The sequence below is a fragment of the Diceros bicornis genome, chromosome 10, assembly GCF_020826845.1.
Source record: "Diceros bicornis minor isolate mBicDic1 chromosome 10, mDicBic1.mat.cur, whole genome shotgun sequence".
Taxonomy (NCBI): Eukaryota; Metazoa; Chordata; class Mammalia; order Perissodactyla; family Rhinocerotidae; genus Diceros; species Diceros bicornis.
Genome location: NC_080749.1, coordinates 32,292,034 through 32,318,214, shown reverse-complemented (window position 1 = coordinate 32,318,214; position 26,181 = coordinate 32,292,034). Strand labels below are relative to the sequence as shown.

Here is a 26,181-nt window from a genome sequence, read left to right as displayed (position 1 = left end):
ATCACCACTTTCCTCTTGAAGTTTTCTTCCCTTGGTTTCATTGCTGTCTCTTGGATTCTCTTCCAGTCTTCAGTATCTTTGTCAATCTCTTACTTTGTTCCTATTTTCCATCTACTTCTTAAATATTGATAATCCAAGTGTCACTTCTTGACCATATCTCACTATTCACTTCTCCTGGGACATTCTATCCCCCATAGTATCGTCTCTGACTTTTTTCTTCCCCCTCTCAAACCCTTCCTCCCCTATTCCTACCAGTTGATCATCCATCAGACATGTCTTCTATAGATGTCTTAATTCTCTCTTGTCTTCATACAACTGTGTTAATTCAGACCCTCTTTGTCTCTTGTATGGACAATTGCAGTTGCCTCCAATTAGGTTTTCCTGCCTTTGTCTTTCTGTACAATCACTTGCCAATAACTGAAACTCAAGATTACATGACTAGTCATCTTCTGTCAGTATGCCACACTCTTCCTACATTGCTCAGGCTATTCCCTATAACCGGAATGCTGTTTCTTCTTTTTAGCCTATTGATTCCTACAGTTTAAGCATTCTTTGTAATACTTTACCTTGTTTTCCCAAGTATAGTAACTCTTATTCTCTGTTGTGTTTTGTGCTGCATTTTGATCATCCCACTAGTATGACTGTAGTTTCCCTTTTTAGACCAGAAATTTTAGGGTAGCAAAGACGATATTTTATCTTTGTGTCTACTGAATTAACATGAAGGGATGAGAAGAAAATCAATAGATTGAAGCTTTGATTTTGATTTTTGTGTTCTACAAATAAGACCAGCATGTATTTAATAATGAATAAATATCAGATAGAGTTGATGAGTATACCAACCAGTGAGGCACACGATTATATTTAGGTTTTAAATTGCATGGTTCTTTAATTCTGTTTTGATTTTTTTTCCTCTAGTGTCTCTTGGAAGATAGAAGTGTGCGAGAAGTACTACAGAAGCATTTCAATGTCAGCAAAAACCTGCGGTCATTACACGTGTTACTGGTTTGTATTAGTTTTATTTTTATCATTCATTTTCTTTCACTGGGTAATGATGTTCTAATGGGAATTGATTAAACATATAAATAAATGTTGGGAGAATTAACATGTTTACTACATTGCATCTTTCAATCCCTGAATATGGTGCAGCTCTCCTTTTATTTAGTTCTTCATCATCATTTTATAATTTTCACCACTCTGATCCTGTACGTGTTTGAAGTGTATACCTAAGTATTTAATTTCCTTTGGAGTAATTGTAAATGATATTTTGTTCTTCACTTTGGTTTCAGCATGCTTATTGTTAGTGTATAGAAATGTGATTGATTTTTGTGTGTTGATGTTGTATTCTGTGGCCTTGCTGAACTCATTTATTCTAGGAGTTATTTTTTTTTTTTCATTTCATGTATTTATTTATTTTGTCTTATTGTGATGGCTAGAACTCTTAGCACCATATTGAATAAGAGTGGGGAGAGTGGACATCCTTGCCTTGTTCCCAGTCTTGGGAGGAAAGCATTCAATCTTTTACCATTAAGTATGATGTAACCTGGAGGTTTTTTTAATGCATGTTATCAAGTTAAGCTAATTCCTATTTATTCCCAACTTGGTGAGAGTTTGTTATGAATAGGTGTCAGATTTTATCTAATGCTTATTCTATATCAGTGGATATGATCTATGATTTTTCTTCGTTAGCCTGTTGATATGTTGGATTACATTGCTTGATTTTTGAATGTTGAACTAGCTTTGTATTCCTGGATTAAATCCCCCCTAGTCATGGCTTTCACCAAATAATTATATCTTAAGCTTAAACGGTATCAATAAAGGGATACTTAGTTGTTCTGAAAATTAAAACTCTTCCTTCACTGAGAGTATTTAATATTAACCTAGTATTTCTAGGAAATTATCTATGGCAAATACCTTTCAAGGAGAAAATACTTGTGGTTTTATGAGTTTCTTGGTCACTTTCATTCATAGTAATAATGGGTATCATTTATTGACTAGCATATGAGCCAGGTAATATAGTTATTATGTCTAACCTTTGCAATAATCCTATTTTTTATTCTTGGGTGTTTTTATCCTTTACCTTGAAGAAACTGAGGCTCCTTGAGGTTAAATAACTTGCCCAGGTCACACAGCTAGTAGATGGCAAAACAAGACTCAAATCTAAGGCTCTCTGGCTTCAAGCTTATATCCTACTTGACTATATGGTTCTGCCATGTTTATTTACAGATTCTCCTTCCCTATTTCTGTTTTTGCTCAGGAAATTTAAGACTTTTTTCCCCAAGGGCCTGCCCCGTGGCTTGGCGGTTGAGTGCGCGCACTCCGCTGCTGGCGGCCCGGGTTCCGATCCCGGGGGCGCACCGACGCACCGCTTCTCTGGCCGTGCTGAGGCCGCGTCCCACATGCAGCAACTAGAAGGATGTGCAGCTATGGCATACAGCTATCTACTGGGGCTTTGGGGGAAAAAAACTAAATAAATAAAATCATAAAAAAAAAAGAAAAGAAAAGACTTTTTTTCCCCTATATTCTTTCCTTCTCATTAGCACATCCCCTTCCCATCTCTCCATCAAAAGCATACTGCCATTTTCACCAGCAGCTGTCTTTATCATAAAAGAATTTGGGGACTGAGAATTTTTAGAGTAGGGTTTTTAGTTGTTTATATACCAAAATTAGACTTTATTTACTAACTTTTGGTATATAGAGGGTATACACACACACACATGTACACACACATATATATACATATACACACACCTCTCATTATTCTGGGAAAATATCCCTGCCTGAAAATTGTCAACATGAACAGTCATTGTTTTGCCAGTTTCCTGTAACATTTTTAATTCAAGGTAATAACTTGATTTTTGTTTTGGTTTTTCTTGTTTAAGAAAAGTTTTGGAATTGGTGGAAATTATAAAGAAGAAGGAAAGACTTGACTGAGATTAGCTATAGTTTGGGTAATTTTTCAACAAAATATCCGGAGTTATACACAGAAAAAAACACCTTCATTGCACACCCAAAAGTCAATTCCAAGTTAAGAAACATAAATATACTTACAAAAACAAAACTTTTAAAAATTTAGAAGAAAAATATAAGAGAATATATTTGTAATCTTGAGGTAGGGAAAGATTTCTTAGAGAAGATATGCAAATCACAAAGCATAAAAGAAAAGATGGATAAAGTTAATTACATTGAATTTCTAAATGTCCAGACACCAAGAGATACCATAGAAAAAGTGAAGACTGGTTGAGAGAGAGGATATATGCAATTCATGTAATCATCAGCACTATCCATAATAAAGAGCTTCTACAATAATCAATAAAAGAATGAGTTAAGAATATGGGCAAGCAATCTACCAATGTAGAATTACACATGAGCTATAATATACAAAGATATTTAACCTCTCCAGTAACCAGGGAAATGGTACAATTTAAACTTTACAATTAAACCTTTTTTTTTCTGCCAATCTGGTGGTTGTCATTTTATGTCTGATGGTATGGGATCTGTGACTATTAAAATTTATTGCTGGGGCCGTCCCGGTGGCACAAGCGGTTAAGTGCGGGCACTCCGCTGCCGTGGCCCGGGGTTCGCAGGTTCAGATCCTGGGCTCGCACCAACGCACCGCTTGTCAAGTCATGCTGTGGTGGCGTCCCATATAGAGTAGAGGAGGATGGGCATGGACGTTAGCCCAGGGTCAATCTATCTCAGCAAAAAAAAAAAAAAAAAACGGGGGAGGATTGGCATCGGACGTTAGCTCAGGGCTGATCTTCCTCAAAAAAAAGAAATAATTATCACTGCTGGTAGTGTAAATATGAATTAGTACTTTGGAGAGAAATTTGGCAAATTAGGGTATCTAGAGAAACTCAGATACATATGTAGACATGTACAAGATTGTTTATTGCAGCCTTGTTTATAATTGCAAAAAACGGAAATGACAGATGTACGTCAATAAGGGAAGAATAATTAAATCCTGAATATATACAAAGGAATACAATACAACAGAAAAAAGTGAATAAACTAGAATTGATACTTCAACATGGATAAATTCTCATAACAGATGTTCAATGAAGAGAGAGTTGCGAGAGTACAATATGGTATTTATATAAAACTTGAAAAGTCCTCTGTATTGTCTAGGAATGCATACGTACGTAGTAGAAGTATAAAGACGTACACGGTTTTTTTGTATAGGGAATAGTAGAGAATCCAACCAGGGGAAGAGACAGAGGCTCCAACTCTATAAACATTATATTTTATAAGCTGAGGAAATGGTCATGGATATTCATTATATTATTCTCTTGCCTTTCTGTATGTCAAAAATATTTTATAATAAAAGGAAGAAGACAAAGTAAGAGAAAGGGAAGGAGCTACTGGGTACCTGGCTCCCTCCCTGTAGGGAAATAAAGGGCAAGGATTGCTAAACTCTGTTCAACTAAAAATCCCAGGCCCTGGTTAAAATGGGGGAGACAGTTTCTAGTACAAATATACTAGACATGGTACATACTTACACTAACAAACAGTTGTTTACCTAGAATTCAAATTTAACCAGGTGTCCTGCATTTTTATCTGCTAACTGTATTTAAATGACTAAATTTAAATGTTATAAAAATAAATAAATCTTCAATACAGGAGTTATGTTAGTTGTTAGAAAGAACTAGCTACATGAAAAGTGGACTCTGCTTTCAAGGAGAGTTGTTTCTGGGTGTAATTTTGGTTTTTCTTTCTTTTTTTTTTTTTTTTAACAATTGAACATAAAGTAGCTAACTTCTGTCTGTCACTTACACTTACTTTGGACTAGTTGATTGGGTAGTTAGGAAGTTTATGCAAATCACAGATCTGCCTTTTTAGTTTGTTTGGTTTGGCTTTGAATAGTATTCTTATTTTTGGTCTCTTCTCCTTGCCCTACTCCTTTTTAAATGTTTTCTTTTGAGGAGTTGTAAATAAACAAGATATGCAAGTGGAAAGGGGTAGGGAAAGCAACAAGAATGTTTTTTATGCTTTACATTATAGAGTTATAGGGCAAATGAAATACTATTATTTTAATAGAGATAAATACAAGAGAATACCTTTCCCAAGCATTAATATTTACTCTCCCATAAGAATAGACTCTCCAGGGGCCGGCCCCGTGGCTTAGCGGTTAAGTGCACGCGCTCCACTACTGGCAGCCCGGGTTTGGATCCAGGCATGCACCAACGCACCGCTTGTCCGGCCATGCTGAGGCCACGTCCCACATACAGCAACTAACAGGATGTGCAACTATGACATACAACTATCTACTGGGGCTTTGGGGAGAAGAAGGGGAAAAAAAAGGAGGAGGATTGGCAATAGATGTTAGCTCAGGGCCGGTCTTCCTCAGCAAAAAAACGAGGATTGGCATGGATGTTAGCTCAGGGCTGATCTTCCTCACACACAAAAAAAGAATAGACTCTCCAAATTAGGAAGTTTTATTCAGTAATATCTCCAAAATGCCCAAGTAAATATGTAATTGTTTTTCTGATCCATATTTCCCTAGATGCTTGCTTTAAATCGTGTAACAATATCACATCCATTTATGACTGCAGCAGATCTGATCGAGGCAAACCAGCTATGTAGCATGGACTCTAAAGCAAATATTGTACATGGTGAGAAACCTGCTTGATTAGTAGCTTTTTGTAAGTCTGCGTTTATATAATGGAATGCTTTTCAAAATTATAATTAACAATGGGTATAGTGCTTTATATCCATACAGCTTTTAACTCAGCCCTTTAAAAGGTATTATCATTCCCATTTAAAGTGAAAGAAACTTGATGCTCTACCTACCTCTCTTGCCACACTGGAAATCCAGCTAAAACTATTGCAGGCGTTCTCAATGCACCAAGTGCTACTGAAGAGCATCGGCTTTTAGCCATTTTGGGTTCACTATCCCTTTTGAGAATCTAATGAAACTTCTTCTCTTGAGGAAAAAAAATTTAGATGGAATTTCTAGGGGTTTAGGGATTCTCTGAATAATCAAGGGCCCTATGTGATTTAAAGTTACAGAATAATTGCAGCTTCAGTTTGTTTACTGTGGGCCATATGGTAAATGCTTGATAATATTATCTCTAATCCTTATAACATCTCTGTAAGTTTAGAAAGATCCTCATTTTGCAGATACAAAAACTAAGCTCAGGGAGGTTGAGTAACTTGCTTGAGATTACGTAGATCATAGTGACTGAAACACATTTGAACCTGGGGGAGGTCTTGACGTCCCTCCACCCCTCAAAACCATGATCTTTCACTTTATCATTCTGTTTGGAGGACAGTTATTTCAATCTTATGTATCAGAAATAAACTATAACTCATAGTTTGTCTCCCTTTAACTATAGGTCTGTCAGTCTTGGAAATCTGTCTTATAATAGCAATGAAACATTTAAATGACATCTATGAAGAGGAGCCCTTTAATTTTCAAATGGTCTATAATGGTGAGATGACACTTTGGTAGTTTCTTTCTGACTCTACCCCACTGCTTATTTGAAGGTACTAATGTTGTCATTGCTTTCTGTCCAGAGTTTCAGAAGTTTGTTCAAAGAAAGGCCCATTCTGTTTATAATTTTGAGAAACCTGTTGTCATGAAGGTAAGATTTAAGTTCACTGTTATTTTTCTGCAGATAGGTATATTTTTATGTCCAATTTGATTGTATATATCATAGTTGCACTTTCATTAATTTTGAAACATTAGGTATTTATCATAGGAATTTTCTTTCAAAAGACAAAAATCTAAGTGTATTACAGTAATTCTGAAGAAAGCAGCCAGTTCTGTTAGTTTGTGGAAGTATACTGTCCTCTACTGTCTGTTCCTAGCACTTGCATCCTGAAAAGGAACTATTCATTGCAGTCTATCAAATACATCAATATAACTACCCCTTTACAACCCAAGGGTTGACTTGATAATCTCAGCAGTAAAAAGAAACAAAAATGCAGATATGAACCATTAAGAAACTAAAGGACAAAATCTCACTGGCTGGTAATGATATACAGAGAAAGTTTTATTAGGGGTTGGGTGAGGCATGAGTTTTAAAACTTGAGAAACTTTATTCTAGTGTACCATTCTCCACTAGAAATATAATGTGAGCCGTATTTTAGATTTTCTAGTAGCAACAAAAAAGTAAAAAAATTTTAAATAGGTGAAATTAACTTTAGTAAATTTTATTTAACCTGATATACCAAAAACATCTCTATCGATAATCAATATAGAAAATTATTAATAAAGTATTTTCCTTTTTTTGTGTGTTGTCTTTGAAATTCAGTGTGTGTTAACACTTAAAGCACGTCTTAACTCACTAAATATTCACTGAAATACTTTCTCTTTAGATTCCATAAAAACTTTAGCTGAAGAAGTAGATTAACATTCTGAAATTGTTCCAAAAATACTTAAAATTTTCTAATTGACTCCAGTGTCAGTTTTTAAATTAAACTTAATGAAAATTAAATAAAATTTAAAATCGAGTCCCACATTTCAAATGCTCAGTAGTCCTATGTGGCTAGTGCTTGCTTTGTTGGACAGTACAGCTGTAGAGGACTTTAGGGGAAGAAATATCTTTTTTTCTTTTTTAAGCAAGGACCCATATAGGTCCGTTAACATCCCTTATAGGCCCTAGTAGTCAGAATATTATTTCATGGAGCAACCAAAAAATGTGAGTCCAGGGCATTACCATTTCTTCAAAACAGGAAAATTATTTAGCATACCGAAGGTTGGTTTTTTCCCCTCTTCCTAACATTCATATCTGTCTGATAGTCATAGTTTGTGGGAGTTGTATGAGTGAACAGAGTTACCTGAGCATTTAAATTCTTATGAGTTATTTGCAGCTGCTCATGTCTACATTTTAAATAAGAAAGTATTTTGCTGCCTAGAAATGTTTTAAATTTCCTCTACTTTATTCAGCCCCAATATCTGCAGCCTCCGGTATTTTCTCATTTTCAGAAATGAATGGTGTTTGAGCTATTTCTCTTTTCATCAGAAGAATTTTTATGATACATAAAGAATATATTCCAATGATATTTTTCACAATGAGTCTGTAAAAATAGAAAGCTCAGGAATCTTTCAGTGTGTCAATATTTATTGGTTAGTATTTCATGGTTTCTTTTCTTTCATATCCTAATAAAATACCTAAAACAATAATCAAGGTTAGAAAAGACATAATACATGCATATTAGAGGTAAGAGGAAGCAGACAGTAAAGAACTCTGTGAAGGTGGGGAGGATGGAAGAAAGGGACTTTCTGACAGGTTGTGGCCATCAGACTTCTTGGGCAAACAGGAGCCTGTCCTCTCTCCTCCATGCCCGTACCAATCTGCTGAATCATTTATTTATAGGATCAGCTGAACAGGCGTGGTACTCCTAGGGGTCTTTCCTGCCTCCCTCTTTTTTTGCAGCTGTATTAAACTTTTACACAGCAAAGTCTTACAAAGGTAGAAACAAAATATAAATGCAAATTTGAGTAACCTAGGTAATTAGTCACAAAGTACTGGTCTTATCTGATCTTGGGTTTTTATAGAGAACTGGAAACCCTTGGTTAACTTAAGTACTAGGAGAAGATATGATATAGAATGAGGTTAGGGACAAAAACCATATTGTGCAGACTGAGTTAAAGTTTGCCCTATTTACATTCAACAATGCAAGGACGGAAAACTGTATATTGACACTGCTTCACCTGATATGTGAAGTTTTTATGAGGTTGATGAATTATTTTTGAACTCTATTGATTTCTATTAAGATTTGTTTCCTGACATTCTATTCCACACCTGACCAAAACCCTAACTGTTCTCTGGGTTAATGTTATTACTTTACTTTCCCTATTCAACCTAAACTATTTCTTTCATCTTGCAGGCTTTTGAACACTTACAACAATTAGAATTAATAAGGCCCATGGAAAGAACTTCAGTAAATGCACAGAGAGAGTACCAGCTGATGAAACTACTTTTGGATAATACTCAAATTATGAATGCTTTGCAGAAATACCCCAACTGTCCTACAGATGTTAGACAGTGGGCAACATCCTCACTGAGCTGGTTATGAATATAATCAGTGGCTTATGGAGTTTCAGGCATACTTCTGTAAAGAACTAAAAGCTATTGTCCTTTAATAAGATATGTTATTACATTTTTTATATTTGTAAACATGTATTTTTGTATTTATGGGGGACTGTTGCACATGTAGTATCTTGGCTGTGTCTTGCATTTGAATCATGAGCAGTTACATGATTTATAATTCCAGGGATTTAGATTATGTTGTAAGTAGCAGTTCAAAACAATAAATGTGACTATTTTAGGGATTGAACCATATGCTTATTCAGTACTTGTGAAGTATTTATGTGGTACATTTGAAGAGTTCATTTCAACCTAGCAGCCAAATGTTTTTACAAACCTTAAACAAAGCAGTAAAGAAACAATGGTAAGGGTTAAGGTGTAATGGATAATCTTTTGGTCCAGTGGGAGGTACTGCATTTTTTTTTTTTTTTTTTTTGGTCAGGAAGATTAGCCCTGATCTTACATCTGTTGCCAATCCTCCTCTTTTTGCTGAGTAAGATTGGCCCTGGGCTAACATCCAGGCCCATCTTCCTCTACTTCATATGTGGGACACCTGCCACAGCGTGGCTTGATGATCGGTGCGTGGGTCCACGCCTGGGATCTGAACCTGTAAACCCCAGGTCTCTGAAGTGGAGCGTGCAAACTTAACCACTATACCACTGGGCTGGCCCTTGCATTTTTTTTTTTTGTACCCAGGGAAATTTTGGATTCTATCCCAGACCCAGGTCTTCTAGTTCAGGAAACTGACCAGTTTGGCTAGAAGATAGTTCATATGGAAGAAAAAGGCCAAAAGTTTGAACATTTTCTTCCAGACTTCTCAAAATACCATCTACAGAAGAATCCTTTGTAGGATTTTTTAAAAATGCAGATTCTTGGGCCTATTCTAGGCCAAAAGGATCAGAATTTGTTTTTTTAACAGGCACTTGAGGAAATCCCACAAATAATGGGAAGTGTTTGGTTCTGTTGACTGAATTAAACCTGTTTATATCAAAAAGTGATTCCCTAAGAGGAATGTAGAAATGTTAGTCAAAGCATCACCTTATAAATTCAGGAATCCATGAACTAATAGAGGTATGTTTAATATGAAATTTAATAAGCATTTGTTAAGTGTTAGTGACTTCATTTATTCTAGAGTATTTGATTGCCTGTTGTTTTCGTGGAAGGTTTACAAAAGACAGAGTCCCTATCCTTATGCAGTTTATAATCCTTTTAACTACTGAAAGCCCTGATATTTAGGTACTGTTATTTACAGATAAGAAAATTAACACAGTAGTGGCAGTGTCCAGAATCACACAGGTAGGAAATAATTGACAGACCTTGGAATTCAACTCAGGTTTGATTGACACCAAAGCCCCTGCTTGGTAAGACCTGAAGTTCAGTAATGGGTTCCTTACCACGTATTTTGTCAAGTGTGCTCTAAGAAATGATTTATCTGGTTTTTAAGAAGTATCGGATGTAGAATGGAATATAAGATTTCTGTGCATAAACATAGTTCTTCAGTAGTTACAACCTATTTTTTTGCATACATAGCTGTTTCTTCCCTGACTTCTGAGTCTTTGGATCACTGTCATTTACTTTTCAGCAGTGTCTTATTAAAGCTAAGGCTTGCATACTGGTTCTATGTGATGGTGTATAGGTTTTTAGGGGATATTTTGCCAAAATACTTAACATGGTAGCCTCACTATTACCAGAAGCAAGGCTTTTACACTGGAGCTAAAATAGTCCCTTTAAAAAATTTTTATGATCTCTTTTCAGGGAAGTACTATCTCCCTTAAAGGCACTGACTGTAAAAGCACCTAAAGAACTGACTTGAGGATTGCAAATTTTTATTAGCTTAAGATGCCACTAAAAGGCTGAGAGCCTTCATTTGCCTCCCTGGCTACATAAGAGCTACAAAAGATCCATCAACATCGAGGCATACAGATTAAAAAACTAAGTAGCAAGGTGGGTTTTAATTTTTAGTGAAACAGTTATAAAACAAATTATAAAAAATAGTTTAGCAGAAGTCTTACAAATGAATTATATGTCTCCATCCCAAAGGCATTTTCTGAGGGAAGAATGTTGATGTTTCCCTTTCCATATTCCCTAATACAAAGATGCTAAAATGTACTTACAGAATTTTTAACTTCATCTCTTAAATTGCTTAAACCATCATCATCAGTAAAATAAAAATCAAATCTGCAAAGCCCTAGTAAAAAACTTTCTCAAGAGTAATATAAACAAATATGGCTTAAATATATTGTCTTCATTTACTAGAGGAGGAATATAGCCTTTTAACAGCACAATCAGAAACTCATGAACTCCTTGGTTCTTCAGATTGAAAAGCAGGTGAGGCAGAGTGTTGGAGGCTTCAGTGCAGTTTTTACTCATGTGATCTGTCCAGATGCCCTACCAAAAACAGGATCTTATTAAAAAACAACTCCAATTCATATGCACATGCATGTTAATGGCTCTGAGGAATTAAAACCTGTTGGTCCAAACTTGCTCATCATAATGCCATATGTGTTGAGTATGTACTTGTAACTTGTATGTACTTGTAACTTGCTGAAGAATCAGTGTTTTGCAGAACACGCTGTGGAAAATGATTTGTGTCTTTCTGTAGAGATTCCATATAGATTCCACCATGGTTCGCATTTTCATTTTTTTTAGAAGGCAATGCAGGTTCTTTCAAACCACCATAACCTAAGTGTTGCCCCTTCCTTCACCTTTACCCTAAAAAAACTGAGAATCCATTGGTGTGAACTATGACACTCAATGGGACAATGTGGGGCTTTTCCACCCTCTTTTTCTTTGAAAGCCACAGGATAAACAAAAGCCTTTGCAATATTAAAAATGAAAATGAAAGCTAGTTTCCTTGATGTTATTCTTACTGATGACCAAATGAAAAATACCAGAATTCTTCCATTCAATTCGTAAACTAGTGTTATGTAATTGAGAAGTGTAGTTTATACCTATCTTTGATGAAAAGTCACATTTTTCTATTGCCATATGAAAAGACAAGGTAACTAATGCCAGCTAGCCTCTGGCTTCCTAAAACTGGCAGGACCAACATATATACTTTAGTGGGAATACAATCTGCTTAGACAACAAAGGAGGGAAATGCCACAGTTGACAAACCTCCCTTCTTTCACTACTATCCCCATTCTTAGAAATCTCAAGGTGTAAACTTCACTATAAATTACAAAGCTATTATTCCCCTTTTTAAGAAGAATGTACAGCTAAAGAAAAACTGCATATGCAAATCATACCATAATTCATTTTTTTTATTTAACTTGGGGATGGAATGGGGCTAGCATACATTTTATTTGTACAATATTTAACAATCACTTATCCAAGGTGGGGTTTTATGGGGCTTTTTTTTTTTAGCTTTTTGTTAAATACTTGCAGAAAAAGTAGCAAGTACAATTTGACAGTAGTACAACAACCTGTGCCCAAAACACTGACAAGAAATACAGAATAAAGCTAAAATAATTGCTTACCAATATTTTGAGAGGTAACAAATAGGATATGGGTTGAGACTGCATAAAAAATGTACTGCTGGTTGAATATCTGAGGTAAATGATGTTCAATCAAGATGCTACTTGTATCATTTTGCCCATAAATCAGTAAATAATTTTATGCACATTATACCAAATGTTCCTAAAAAGTAATTTTTTAAAAAGGTAAAAAAGAGAAACTGGAAAATATCTGGTGAAGCATTTTTTTTCAAACAGTAATCAGTTTATTCCACTAAACTATCCTCTGGCCAGGGTTTTTTTCCCTACCATCTGCATTTTACTTAAATGTAGCTTTTATGTAGGAGTGAGGAAAAGGGGAAGAAGAGATTCTTTTTCAATTTCATGATATATGATTCTATTTCTAAATTCCAAACTTGTTGGGTCTTTTTTCCTGATTGTATTTTCAAAACATCGCCATGAAAGATAGTGCGAGTTCATGGGACCAACAATTGTGAGGCACAGTCTCTGTTCTGGAATTCACAAGGTACCTGTAATACACATTCAAACAAGAATCACACATCACATGCTAAAAACTTCCTAGCATCTAAAATACATACAAGAGCTGTGCAGGGCATAGACTTCGAATAAAGCCAAACACTGGGTAATCCATCAGTCCTATGGCAGTTGATCATAAAGCATTCCTTACACGGAGATCTGGGCAAGGTAAAGAGTATACGTTAGAGCAGCAGTTCGGATGGGTGTCAGAAAGGCAAAATACAAGATGAATCATCAGGAGCACCATACACATGAGGAAAAAATTATTGGGGTCTCAGTTTACCCCCAAACAAGTAATTTTTCTCATTCTTGGATCCTTCTTTTTTTCAGTATCCCTAGCTCAAACTTTTTGTTAACTTGCCCACTCTGCACTGACTGTAAACCAAACATGACAATGCCCTGCAAAAGAAAGTTTTAACAAGACTAGGTATCAGGACAGGTAGTCACTGGAACATTCTTATTTACTGCTTATAAAAAGTGTTTTTCTATTAATATAGTTCTCAAAAGGATACAAGTTTTAAAATTGGTTAGCCAGAGTTAAGTACAATAACCAGGATTTCTAAAAATTTTTTCTAACATGAAGAGAAAACTTGATCTTGTGAATAACTGGTCTTACAAAATTTATGTCTAGTCCTCACATAAGCCAAACATTCATCATAATATTCCTTGTTTGTTTTTGTTTCGATTTGATTTAACTTATAGAAACAGGATTAAATGTTTAGAACAGGTAGAAATTAAAGAGATTAACAATTTTCATGTACAAACATTCTCATTATTTTCCCTTCTTAATTAGTTTCGAAGTAGAAGCAAAACCAAATCAAGAAATTGAGAGGCCAAGTACTTTTTGGAATAAAGAGATGAACTCAATATTGAAATGGAAATTCTTAGGAATACAATGAAACCTTGGATACATATGTGACCAAGAGCACAAAGTTCTGTATGGTGTGTGGCACACAGACAACAATGCTATTACTCTTCTTTCCCTCCCTGCTTAGAGTCTGTTGACCTATGTATTATTTATAAATAATATAATTATTCCCAGAGATTAAGTGCATTTATATGTAAAATGTAGTGTACTCTGTGGTTAAATAGCCATTTGAAGATAACACATTCACAGTGAGCTCCTGATAGTGACATGTAAAAAGTTCTTTTATAAAATTAATGTATTGATTTTAAAATGACCTGACAAAAGTACATAGTATAATACTGGCTGTTGGTCAGTAATCTAGAAATTCAGGAAATTAATGTTTTACTTTGGCCTGTATAAATTTGAGGAAGAATCCAATTATATTCTAATGTAATATTGTTGTGAAAAGCACTTTGGCACCTACCTACCATCAATTCCATTTTCTTATCAAGGATAAGGCATGAACTATGCTAAATTAATATCAGAGTTGTGAAAGCAATTTGCAGGAGGCTAGGCTATGTTACCTACATCAACACTGGTTACCTCTAAATGTCATTGCATATTTTTAAGTTATAAGTTTAACTTGTTATCCCTGATTTGTTTTAAAGCAGTAACATCTGAAATCTGTGCTTAAAATTTAAAATCTCTATCCTAGGATAATTCTTTATATATCACAGACATCAAATATTACTCTGACAAGATGGCACCAAGCAGAAATATAGTGATAAAGTTACAAGTCTCAAAGCAGAGAGTGAGGAATTCTGAGTAATGACACTTCCTGAGGTGATCCTAAAACAGTGATAAAGAATGTCCCACACACTGGTGAAAAGAAATACACTACAATTTTACATATATAAATAGGAAAAAAAATCTATTTTAAAAGAAAAATGAAGAGCTTTCCAGTGTCACAGCTCACTTAAAAAAACTTAAATCATGCTTTAAATTTTCAAATATTCCCCAAACACAGCACACCTAAAAAAAATACTTAGGTAAGTATGCAATATTTTGGGAACTGGATATAAGATGAAGCTGTAAAACATGGGAAGAAGGGGGAAATGACACCATTTTTTCATTTCAAAAAACAGCACTTCTTTTTTCCTTAAATTACAAGCTAGCACAAGAAAAGCTAAAACACTGCTTTACGAATGGCCACTTACTGTTGGCACTAAGCATAGCTTACCTTTTTTTCTTAAATAACACAGTGAATTTGTAATACCTTGTTACAAAACATGGATCAATTTATTATTCAAATTTTGTTAGTGTTCTCAATTTTATAATTTAGCAACCATGGAACTGAGGTATACCTTGTTGAGGGAGGTTAAAGTAATGCTTGGAAGCCTCTTTACTGTACCCCACTTTGATGACTTTGTTTATGTACACAGAACAGCAGCACACTAAACATTCACAAGCTGTGTCATATCGGCATTACAATAGTCATTTATAGAAACACAACAGCAAATGCAATAAAAACAAGTTACCCTTTTTAAAATCTGAAATGAAAAGTTTTTGATTTAAAAAAAAATAGCAGTAGTTCATTTAAGGAATTAGTGTCTTCTCACAGACATTAAGAAATCTGATGTCAGTTTTCAAACACTTGATTAGCCAGGTCCAAAAGATCCTTGATTTGGAGAGGGCCACATTCTTCATGTACACTTTTTCAAAAGTTTCTTTATAGAGTCTGCAACTTCTCTCTTAGTCCCATGTCCTTCACGTCTCTGCTACAGGTAATGTAAGTCTCCCAGAGCCACATTTTAAAGGAGGGTCTTCTTTCCAACATGTCCAAGAGACATCTTACTCATTTCACACAGAAAATAAACTGTAAGCAGTTTTGTTAGCTTAGCAGCTCCAGTTCAGAGTCCTGTTTCTCAGTGTGTACACATGATGCAACCATCATAGACTAGATTCTTTGGGAGGAAAGTCAACATTTGTCACCATCGTAACCACTGTTACAATGTCCTCTGTGGTAATGATATTTGTTAGTCTTTGCATCTGAGTAATTCTTTCACCTACACATCCAGCTGATAACCTGGCTTCTGCATCATGATCCCAACATTCTTCTATCGTTTCACAGAGCATTGCCATTCCCTAAAAAAAAAAAAAATATTCAAACACCACAGCAATTTTTGTTTTCTATTAGGAAACAGAATAAAATTTCCATAAAGAAATTGCTATTTTTGTGGGTCAAAGAAAGTTTCAAAATTAGTGAAGTTCGACATTATTTGTCAATATTCACTTTTGAATATCTACTGAGTGCAGCAACATGAAGAAAAGCACTAAGAAAAATCAGGGGGTTTTTTTAGCACTGGAGACTATCACAGCAGGTGATTAATTTTTTTAATTCCAAAAATCTCATCTATTGTTCAGAAACCAGGTCATTTCAATGCTAACCCTTGAATTGAATTCAAAACCAAGGCTAAAGGAGGTCTACCAATTTTTATTGTTTTCTTAGTTAATATCAGCATTTCTATCTTGCAATTAAATAGAAAGAAGGTTAGAAAGCCATCCCTGAAGATTCTCTAGCTGGTTTTATCCATGTTTCTAGTTATATCAAGAGCAAAATAACCAGGGCAATACTGTTCCATCCTTCGCCTACCTAGTCGCTGGTTTTAGAGCATTCTTAAGAACTTGAAAATTTTCCAATCACAAATCAAAAGGCTAAAACAAACTCCCACAGAGAGGAGAAAACTGGATACTTCACTTTTTAAAATGGCACTGTATGGGAAGGTGGTGATCAGCAAAGTTACCCATCTATCCACAGGCACTCATTTCCCTGGGAAGCTTTCCCAATAGAAGACATACGCATCTGTATAGGACCAGAGAGGTGAAGAGCCCCCTAAGGCTCTCTGACTTCACCATCTCCCTTATGAGTACACAGACATAGCCCTAACTCTGTTGATTCTAGAACTGTATTAAAGAATACCCTGTATGAAGATCACCTCCCCCAGAAAATCCTCCTAGAAGAAATAGAAGTGTACAGAGATATAAATCATTCCTCTGAAAAGCCTTTTATCGGAATTTCAAATGAAAAACTAACTGTATAACTTACAGCGTGTTTCTGCCAATAATCTCTTAAAACAGGCCTCTTTTTTTTATGCACAACAACTTCCTGCATGTCTTCAAGAGATGGATGCTGGCCAATTTCCTCCTCAAATGGCAACATGTACTCATCTACAGGTCCTGAAATGTAAAAAAAGAAAAAAAATCATTTTAATTCAAATCTTCCTGACTTCCAAACTGAAACAAACTTTCTAAAACATACTCTGTATCACCTTTTCCCAACTGTTACATGCTATAATGACAGGAAAGAAGTGGACCCTCAACTGTCCTTATACCATAGTGTGACCCAAACTCTAATTTAGGGGAAATCAAAAGTCTGTGACTTGGTATGTAATCCTACTAAGGCCTTTGTGAGGAGCTTTCTTATCTACTGGATGAGGAATGCCTATCTCCATACGTTTAGAAGACACAGGGAACCACGGATATTTGCAAATCAAGGATATAATATCCCTTCAAGGTACCCACTCCTCTTAGAACCCAGATCGGACTGTAAACTGTGGTGCTTCCATCTCTGAAGACTTTGGGTTCGATCTGTTATAACCATCTTTATTCTATGACACATCCAAACCGCCTTACACGCTCCACATGAGGAATTATGTACCTCCAAGTCACACCTCTTCTCTGCCCTCACAAGAGCTGCCCAAAAGAGGCTAGTTTTTAAAAAATCACAAACTCTCCAAACAAGAAGTCAGAATGTGCCTTCACAGACAAGGAGGATTTATTCAACATAAATGATTCCTTTTTTCTTAGGCCCACTCAAATACGAAAACGCAGGTAGGAGTTAATAACAACTAATATTTGATGAGCACTTATCCTGACCAGGAACTTTAAATATACTATTTAATTCCATTTTATCTTCACAGAGTGAAGGTGGCATTACCTCTATTTTACAGATAAGAAAGCTCAAAAAAGTTCCAAAATTTGCACAAGGACATATAGCTGTTAAGTGGCAGAGTTGGAATTTGAATCCATCTCTCTGAATGGCTTTAAAGTCTATGCTTTCAATCACTGTGCCTTCTCCCCTTGAAAGAAACCAGTGACTAATGAGCAATTTCAGTGATCAGATGTGTCCATATATAGACGTAAACCCTGTACAAGCTCTGGAAATGCACCAACACTCTTGGATAGAATATAAGTTATGAACAATAAATCATGAAGGAGGCTATCTAACTCGACCCTCTCTAAATGCAAGAATCCTTGATGCCTGGATACTCAGTCTCTGCTTGAGCACTTCCAGTGACTTAGAGGACAGTTGTCCTTTGGTATGGGGGTGGGGAGGATTGGTTCCAAGACCTCCCCGCAGATTACCAAAATCCACGGATGCTCAAGTCCCTTATATAAAATGGTATAGTATTTGCATTTAACTTATGCAATCCTCCCATATACTTACCTTAAATCATCTCTAGATTACTTATAATACCTAATACAATGTAAATGCTATGTAAATAGTTGTTATACTATATTGTTTAGGCAATAATGACAAGAAAAAAAGCCTGTACATATTCAGTACAAACGCTACCATCCTGGGCCTTTTGATCTGCAGTTGGTTGAATCCACGAATACGGAACCGGCGGATACGGAGGGCTGACTGTACTGACATTCTAAGGTATCTATTCAATCCTTGCTACTCAAAGTGTGGTCCACAGGTCAGCAGCACTGGCACTGACTGGTAACTTGTAAGAAATGTAAATATCAGGACCCAATCCAGACCAACTGAGTGAGAATCTAAATTTTAACAAGATTCCCAGGAGTTTGGTATGCACATTAAAGTTTGGGAATCACTGAATTGAACCATCAACAATCAGCCATCAACAAACTTTAAAACACTCACTTTAGCAATGTTCACACTAACCCCTCTTTCCCAATTTCTGACTTAAGAGTCAGAAATGACTGACTCTGTAATTAAGCATTTCATAGCACATGCAAGGCATTTAAGAAATGTCAGCATCCATCCTTTTCTTTTTCCGTAACAACTTCCCTGATAACTCCTCCCCACAAACAAAGCAATTTCTCACTCTTCTAAACTCCCATTAACACTCCCCTACATTTCTCAGGTACTACATTCATCTAAAAACATTTACTGAATACCTATGTGCCGGGCACTCAGCTAAACAATTTACACTTACCTTACTCTACAGTTAACTGTCCAGGATATATTTTATCACCTTAACTAGATTGTACATTACTTAAGGGCAGAGCCTTGTGTATCTCCCATAACACCATATGCAATGGTTTGCTTTGGAAAGTTCATATATTAATAAAGTTCTTATGAAATATATTTTCCTATAGCATCTGCTATCTGACCTACTTCTGCTTCCATAAATGCATATAATAAATGTACTTCCTCTTCCACTTTGAGACAAAATACACTGAACAGCTTACTCTTCTTCCTATAGACTTGTAAGCTAAACTTGCACCCAAATTGCTTCAACCTTTCTTACGTTCTGGATCCACTCCCATGCCAAACGCCCAATCTTGGAAGAATGAATGGATCTCCATTCCTGAGCAGTGTCTACTAAGTTCCCTTTAAAAGCACAGTACCCCAAATCCAATTTCATATACAGAGGTAGTCTGTCCTATACTGAGCGACTATTACAGAACTCATAAAATATTCTTATAAACATAGGTTAAGTTGGTTATACATTTTTAAATAGTCAGCACAATTTCTTCTATGGTCTTTCACAATCCACAGGAAATTTTAGGCAATTATAAAATAAAATAAAAAAAACAAAACAAAACAGATCAAGCTAATTTACATTTGTTTGGGAGTTTAACAGTCAGGAAGTCTGTAGAGTCTCACATCCAAAAAAGTGCTGTAACATAACTGAAGAGAGTCGAGACCTTATGAGGAGCACTACAGACAGAGTACCTAGAACACTACTTATAATTTTGTCACACCGGGAATATAATATTCAGGTTTATAATCAATCAATCAATGCAAATATTTATCCTTCAACAAGGACTTCAATAACAAGAACAAAGAATAAGAATCCTTTAGAACCAAAGTGCTGTGCTAGGAAATGTTCACAATAATGTCTACATCCGATCAGATTTTAAAAGCTTTAAGGAGGCAGGATTCAACCTGCGGTATATCCAAATGCACGCTTAGTTCTGTGTCATGGAGGATAGACTGTCAATTCAATCTGGTTAGTTAGATATATGTTGGCATCATGGGCGTGCTGACTAGACTCAGCCTGAGTGTTCTGGGAGGCCAAGTCCCCCAACTCTACTTGCATCTCCTCCAGCCACAAGAGTTGACTTTAGAACCCGGGGGCAGGACTCATGCGACCTAATTAAAGTAGCAGCCCTTTCCCTATATCTGGATCAGAGTTTCAAATCTAGGTTTCACCATTTATCATACTTACCACCTTGAGGCAAGCTACTTCATTTCTACCTAAAATTTGAGCCTCAGATTCCTCATCTGTAAAACTGAGACAATAACTACCTCCAAAGTTGTTTTAGGAAATAAGCTAAAGTTATGCGAAGTGCTCAGCAAAACATGTGGCAATGGTACAGAATCACTACCTATGAGGACATTTCCTCTCCTGCCTGCCCTATCCCCTGCCTCCTGAACTCTCTTTAAGCCACCACCTCTTGGAGTCCATTTTAAAAAAAAAACAACTGTACTTTAAAATATTACCTTTGAGTGTAATCATCCCTTTTCATATATGTGTAGTAGGCATATATATCTTTTTTTAAAATATTTTTTCCCTTACCATCTGCGGCAGTACAGCGAGAAGCCAGTTCCCACAGGACTAATCCCATGGCGTACATATCTATCCTCAAAAATGCATCCCTTTGGAAGTTTATAGCACCCTCTAATACCTCTGGAGCCATATACCTCCGGGTACCAACCTGAAAAAGATGTTGAAAGCAAACAGTACTCATTCATTAATTTTATGAACTAACATTTTATGATTTTGTAAAAAGAATCAAAACCAATTGTGGTCTAATATCAGATAAGGTAACTAAATTATGACCACTAGACTAGAAGGTCAAGCAGAATTTTATTCCATTTCAAGTAATACAACAGCCAAGACACTGGAAACAGCAGAAGCATCCATCAGTAGGGACTGCTTAAACAGAGTACTATGCAGCTCTTACAACACGTGAGATAAATCTATAAGGACTGATATGGAAAGATTTCCAAAAATACTGAAGGATGAAAACAGCAAGGAACAAAGCTTATATTTACTAAGATCCTTTCTGGGTACACTTAATATATCAACAGACATTATGCTGATATAGGCTTAGAATTTTTTCCCCCTTCCAGAAGTAATCAAAAAAACCGAACAAAGGTTGTCTGTGGGGAGAAGAATGGAATAGAGAAAAGAACTGTATACTTTTCAACTGTACCTTTGCATAGCGTTTTAAATGTATCTTTAAAAAAAAAAAAACTTTTTTTGAGGGTTTCTCTTTCTCTGTATTAAAAAAACTAATAAATAATACAAATCATAAAAATTAGCCAAGTCAAGGATGGATAAACTTTTTAAAGTTCTATTTGTACAAAATCTATGTATTTATTTATTCATGAATTCTACCTTGGATATCTTTATTTATATCTGTCCCTAACAATTTGGTATTTCTTAGTAATGTAACTATGGTTACTAAGCTATTACAGCTAGCTTTGGTTGGTGCTTGACAACATTCATATATGAGAGCTTAAAAAATTTTGTGAGATAGCTAGGTAGATCACAATCTACTTGAGTTTTAGTAGATCTAGGGAGCAGCCCAGGTATTGGTATTTCCAAAAAGCTCCATCCTTAGGTGATTGTGATCTGTAGACTAGAAGTTGGGCAATTATCTGCAAATATACATATAACAGAGATGTTTAAAAAACAAATAAGGGCAGATCACTAGGACCCTAAAGTTCAAGTTTTTAATTCATTTAATAAGGAGAACACTTTGAACAAAGAAAAAAAAAGTAGTTCTGCTTTTTTTGCTACTTTAAATAACTATTTTAATTGTACTATAAGCAAGCATTTCCCAAGAGTCTACTTTTCTCCTAAAGATAAACGTATGCAATCCAAAGTACTTCTTTTCTTATAAAATGATGACTTATCTACCTTTTTAGTGTAAAATGTCCTCCTTTTTATAAATTGATGATAATAATAGGTAAAAATCTTATTTTTTTTTCCCAGTGTTCTTTCTTTGAGATAGATAAAATGTGCAATACCATGCATTTTCAAATTTTCTGGTCCATGAAATCTCAAGTCAAGAAACCACTGATGTAAGTAACTAGTTATGTCTACCTCATCATGTAACCCAACTGTGAGTATTAAAAGTATGAATGAGTCCAAAATTTTTTCTTAGAAAAAACAAGTGGGTGAGGGCAGGTTATGAGGTACCAAAGGATTAAACTGTTTCCAAAATTTAGTCTTATGATAATCAATCACACTTTCAGCTCAGAAGTTGGTCCCTAGGCTTCCTGCACAATCTCCCATCTCAGTAATATTCTCCACAAAACTGCCTTCATTCCCAAATACATTCAATGTCAACTTTTCTAGTACTAAGACTGCTGACCACTGCTCCAAAGTAAATTCTTAAATCATGAGTCAGTACTGCCAAAATATGTTGTGCTATGAGTCTTTAATAACTGTGCTCCTGGAAGTCAATAGGATATACTGGGGAAAAAAGAAAGCTGAGAATTAGATGACCAAATAATCCGCATGATTTGAAAGATGAAGAAATGATCCTACCAAAGCCTAAATTATTTGACTTTGTAAGGAAATGTCACCTTTCAGGTCAAACTGGTTTTCTTGATTAAAAGGTGATCTTGTAGGAGTGAAAACACTTTTCCTAGCCTCAGAGTTTCTGAGAATAAAATGTATGGATAATGTCCTTTTCCTCTTTGGCCTTCTACAAGATTCCCATTGCTGAGATCTCTCTGTGCACATCTTGACTAGAGTTAGGCTTCTCGTTCAGGGCTTTACAAGTGCTCTGAACTCTGGAGAGAATTCAGAGAAAACTATAAAGTTGTTTAAAGAGTTAATGAGGCAATAAAGAACAAAAAGCAAGAAACTGTAATTGTTGTCTGGGAAAATGGGCAGTAGTAATGGATTGTAGCATGAATAGTGACTGACTATTCTTCCAATCCTCTTGAGATAGTGAAAGAATTAACAAGTTAAAACTACTGAGTTAATACTAAGAACTCCCTAAGAATGAAGTCTATTAAAATGTGTTGGATTCTTCTTTGAGTAGTTTTAAAGATAGAATCCCATGCCATTTGTCTAGGTTGTTTTATGAACTGCTTGATCTAAACCACCTGAGGTCCTAACAGTCCTTCACCACCATATGAAAATGTCTTCCTCAGCAAATTTAACATATTACTCTTAAGAGAGTTGTTTTATATTAGATGCCAATTTAATAACCACCACAATAATTTTAGTCCAGTTCAGTCCAAATATGCCATTCTAAAAACATATGGGACAAGATTATTTTTTCTTACAGTTTATAGTTATCATCCTTACCTGTCCATGGGTATCACCTGCAGACTTGCCAGCCTCAAACTTTAATGCCAACCCAAAGTCAGCAATGCAAGCTGTCAGATTGTTTTTCAACAGCACATTTTTACTTTTGATGTCCCTTGCAAACAGAAAGATAAAGTATTCAAATTAAGTTTAAACAAGTCATCTTTTAAAAATTTTTATTAAAAGTGGGAAAGAGGCACTTTTATGGCATACTATGTATGCCATAAGAAACAGTTATTTGAAAGTATGAAATACAGAAAAAGGGAGAGGGAGAGAAAGCTTAAGCAAAGTCTCCATATAGCCTGAAGCACAAGAGTACAGTGACACACTCCTTTTCATAACATGGACAATAAGAAGGAAATCTCTCCATAAAACATTTCTATAAACAGGTGCCATTCCAAAAGTACTGTCCTGCCTACGTGTTATCTATGTCACTGCTACCTATCAATCATAAAATTGCTGTTTTTTAAGATAATAAAAATATTTCAGCGTTTACAATTAGAAACTCCCATTGAAACTGAAATTAAAAAACCAAAATGAAAGAATTTTCAAATAATAGCTGAATTGGTCTTTTGCCTATTTGTACCGGCCTACGTTTTACAATGGCCCCTTATTTTAGTGGTTGTTATAGTCATCAACCTGGTTGTAGAAAAGCATCTCAAGGAATGTATAACAGATAGAAATTTTTCACCATAAACATACACTGCTCCAGCTAGATCCTGGTCTTCTGAAAAGACTAATAACCATTTTAAGGCAATCAGATACCCTCCTCTCCACACTAGCCTCAACTGGTTCATCCTAGAGATTACTATACCCTAACTAAATACATCTATGCCACAAGCAATGGTTAAATTTATGCGGACAGACAGAGACCAAGAGGAGGATAGAGGAGGCACAGATAAACACCCCCAAGTGCTACAAAAACCAGTTTTAGACTCAGAAGATTTTTAGGGACCCTACTTCTAATAACCTTTGGGTATTTTCTATAGGACTAGGTGAGGCAAGCAAAAATCGAGGAAGAGGCAGTTAGACTGTAGGAAGGTGAGAAGAAAGGGGAGCTATTTCTGAGGTGGAAATCATTTAAGGTTTGCAAAATCAGAATCTATATTGGAGTTGGATTAAAAGTAATGCCTCACAGAAATCTAAAACACCACCTGTGGCACTCAAATAAATATCCATTAAATGAATCAGTTAATACCTACTTTTAAAGCAACCGTCTTTAAATTGAATACAAGAAGACAAACTGATCCTATGTTCAAGGAAGTTAAATACACAATGGCAAACTGAATCCCATTTTTAAGGAACTAACGTTTTCCCTTTTGAGAGTGTGACAAGAGTTGGGTCCAAGTACTATTTCTTCACTGAAAAAGGCAATTACATAAAGCCAGTTGTTCAAATGATGTCTCCTTCCACCTCAGCTCAGATAATGATCATATGGTCATTGAAAACACAAGAAAAAAGATAGTCAAGGTCTCTCCTTAATTATGTCCCCTTATACCTATTTATAATCATCTTTGAAGTAAATCATGTTTTGAGGTAAAACAAATTTCTTTCTGCTGTGAGACAGAGAAAATACACTTTTCATTCTTTACCATACTTTTAGAAATGAGACCAATTAAAACATAAGTCAATAATTAAACTAATGCTAATAATTAAGCTAATGATGTTAACATATACATTATCCAAAATACTTCCTGGCCAATCTCAAAGCTAATTTGAAAAACAAATGAAATTCAACTGCTTCCTATAGCATGATTAGATAACTAGGGGAAAAATGAATTTAGCCCAGGGGATTAAAAGTTTAAATAATAAACAAATTCTGAATTATTTGGGAAAATAATATAAATTTAGCTCTACCTGTGAGATATGGCGGGTTTGTGGCCATCTTTTAGGCCAGGTATATCCTCATGTAAATATGCCAATCCTCTAGCCATGGTTTCTGCAATATGACACAATTCATTCCAAGAGACCACATTAGCCTTAAGAAAGTCTGACAGTGAACCCTAAAGAAAGGGGGGAAAAAAAACAACTTACGCTCTTGACAAAAGCCATATGTATATGGAGACTTTCCTTTTTACTTTTAAGAGATTATGGAAAGTGACATATCTTTCCTTTTGGTGAATAATGATATCCAAGAGATAATCTTTCTGGAATGGTTCAAGTTTCACAGTAATAAACATTTGACTAGAAAGGAGTACCACTAATCTTTAAAGGTTTGCTACAAGCACAATCAGTCAATTTCCCCCTATCTAGAAGGCAAAAGTTAAAAAAAAAAAAAAAAAAAGACTCAGGGCCAGCCTGGTGGCATAGTGGTTAAGTTCAACGCACTCCACTTTGGCGGCCCAGGGTTCATGGGTTCGGATCCTGGGCGCAGACCTACACCACCCATCAAGCCATGCTGTGGTGGTGTCCCACATACAAAATAGAGGAAGACTGGCACAGATGTTAGCTCAGGGCCAATCTTCCTCACCAAAAAAATAAATAAATAAATAAAGGAACACATTTCTTTTCTTTTTTTTTGTGAGGAAGATCAGCCCTGTGCTAACATCTGCCAATCTCCCTCTTTTTGTGCTGAGGAAGACTGGCCCTGGGCTAACATACATGCCCATCTTCCTCCACTTTATATGGGACGCTGCCACAGCATGGCTTGCCAAGCGATGCATCGGTGCGAGCCCGGGATCCGAACCGGTGAACCCTCGGGCCGCCACAGCGGAGTGTGCGCA

At 35.7% G+C, this 26,181-nt stretch overlaps 2 protein-coding genes across 6 annotated transcripts in view; one reads left to right on the top strand and one right to left on the bottom strand.

The window, feature by feature from the left end:
- ORC4 (origin recognition complex subunit 4) overlaps positions 1-9,282 on the top strand; it is an 81,484-nt gene extending 72,202 nt beyond the window's left edge. For all 5 annotated transcript variants that reach the window (XM_058548915.1, XM_058548917.1, XM_058548918.1 and 2 more), the window contains 5 exons: positions 916-1,002; positions 5,501-5,609; positions 6,333-6,428; positions 6,514-6,581; positions 8,833-9,282. In XM_058548915.1, coding sequence (XP_058404898.1) covers positions 916-1,002; positions 5,501-5,609; positions 6,333-6,428; positions 6,514-6,581; positions 8,833-9,021 — 549 coding nt within the window. In that variant the 3' untranslated portion in view covers positions 9,022-9,282. The remainder of the gene's footprint in view (positions 1-915; positions 1,003-5,500; positions 5,610-6,332; positions 6,429-6,513; positions 6,582-8,832) is intronic.
- Positions 9,283-12,115: 2,833 nt separating this feature from the next.
- Positions 12,116-26,181, bottom strand: part of ACVR2A (activin A receptor type 2A) — an 83,180-nt gene continuing 69,114 nt past the window's right edge. Inside the window, exons 7-11 of the mRNA XM_058548913.1 lie at positions 25,316-25,461; positions 23,459-23,573; positions 20,705-20,843; positions 16,978-17,108; positions 12,116-16,016 (exon numbers count right to left, since the gene is read on the bottom strand). Coding sequence (XP_058404896.1) covers positions 15,822-16,016; positions 16,978-17,108; positions 20,705-20,843; positions 23,459-23,573; positions 25,316-25,461 — 726 coding nt within the window. The 3' untranslated portion in view covers positions 12,116-15,821. The remainder of the gene's footprint in view (positions 16,017-16,977; positions 17,109-20,704; positions 20,844-23,458; positions 23,574-25,315; positions 25,462-26,181) is intronic.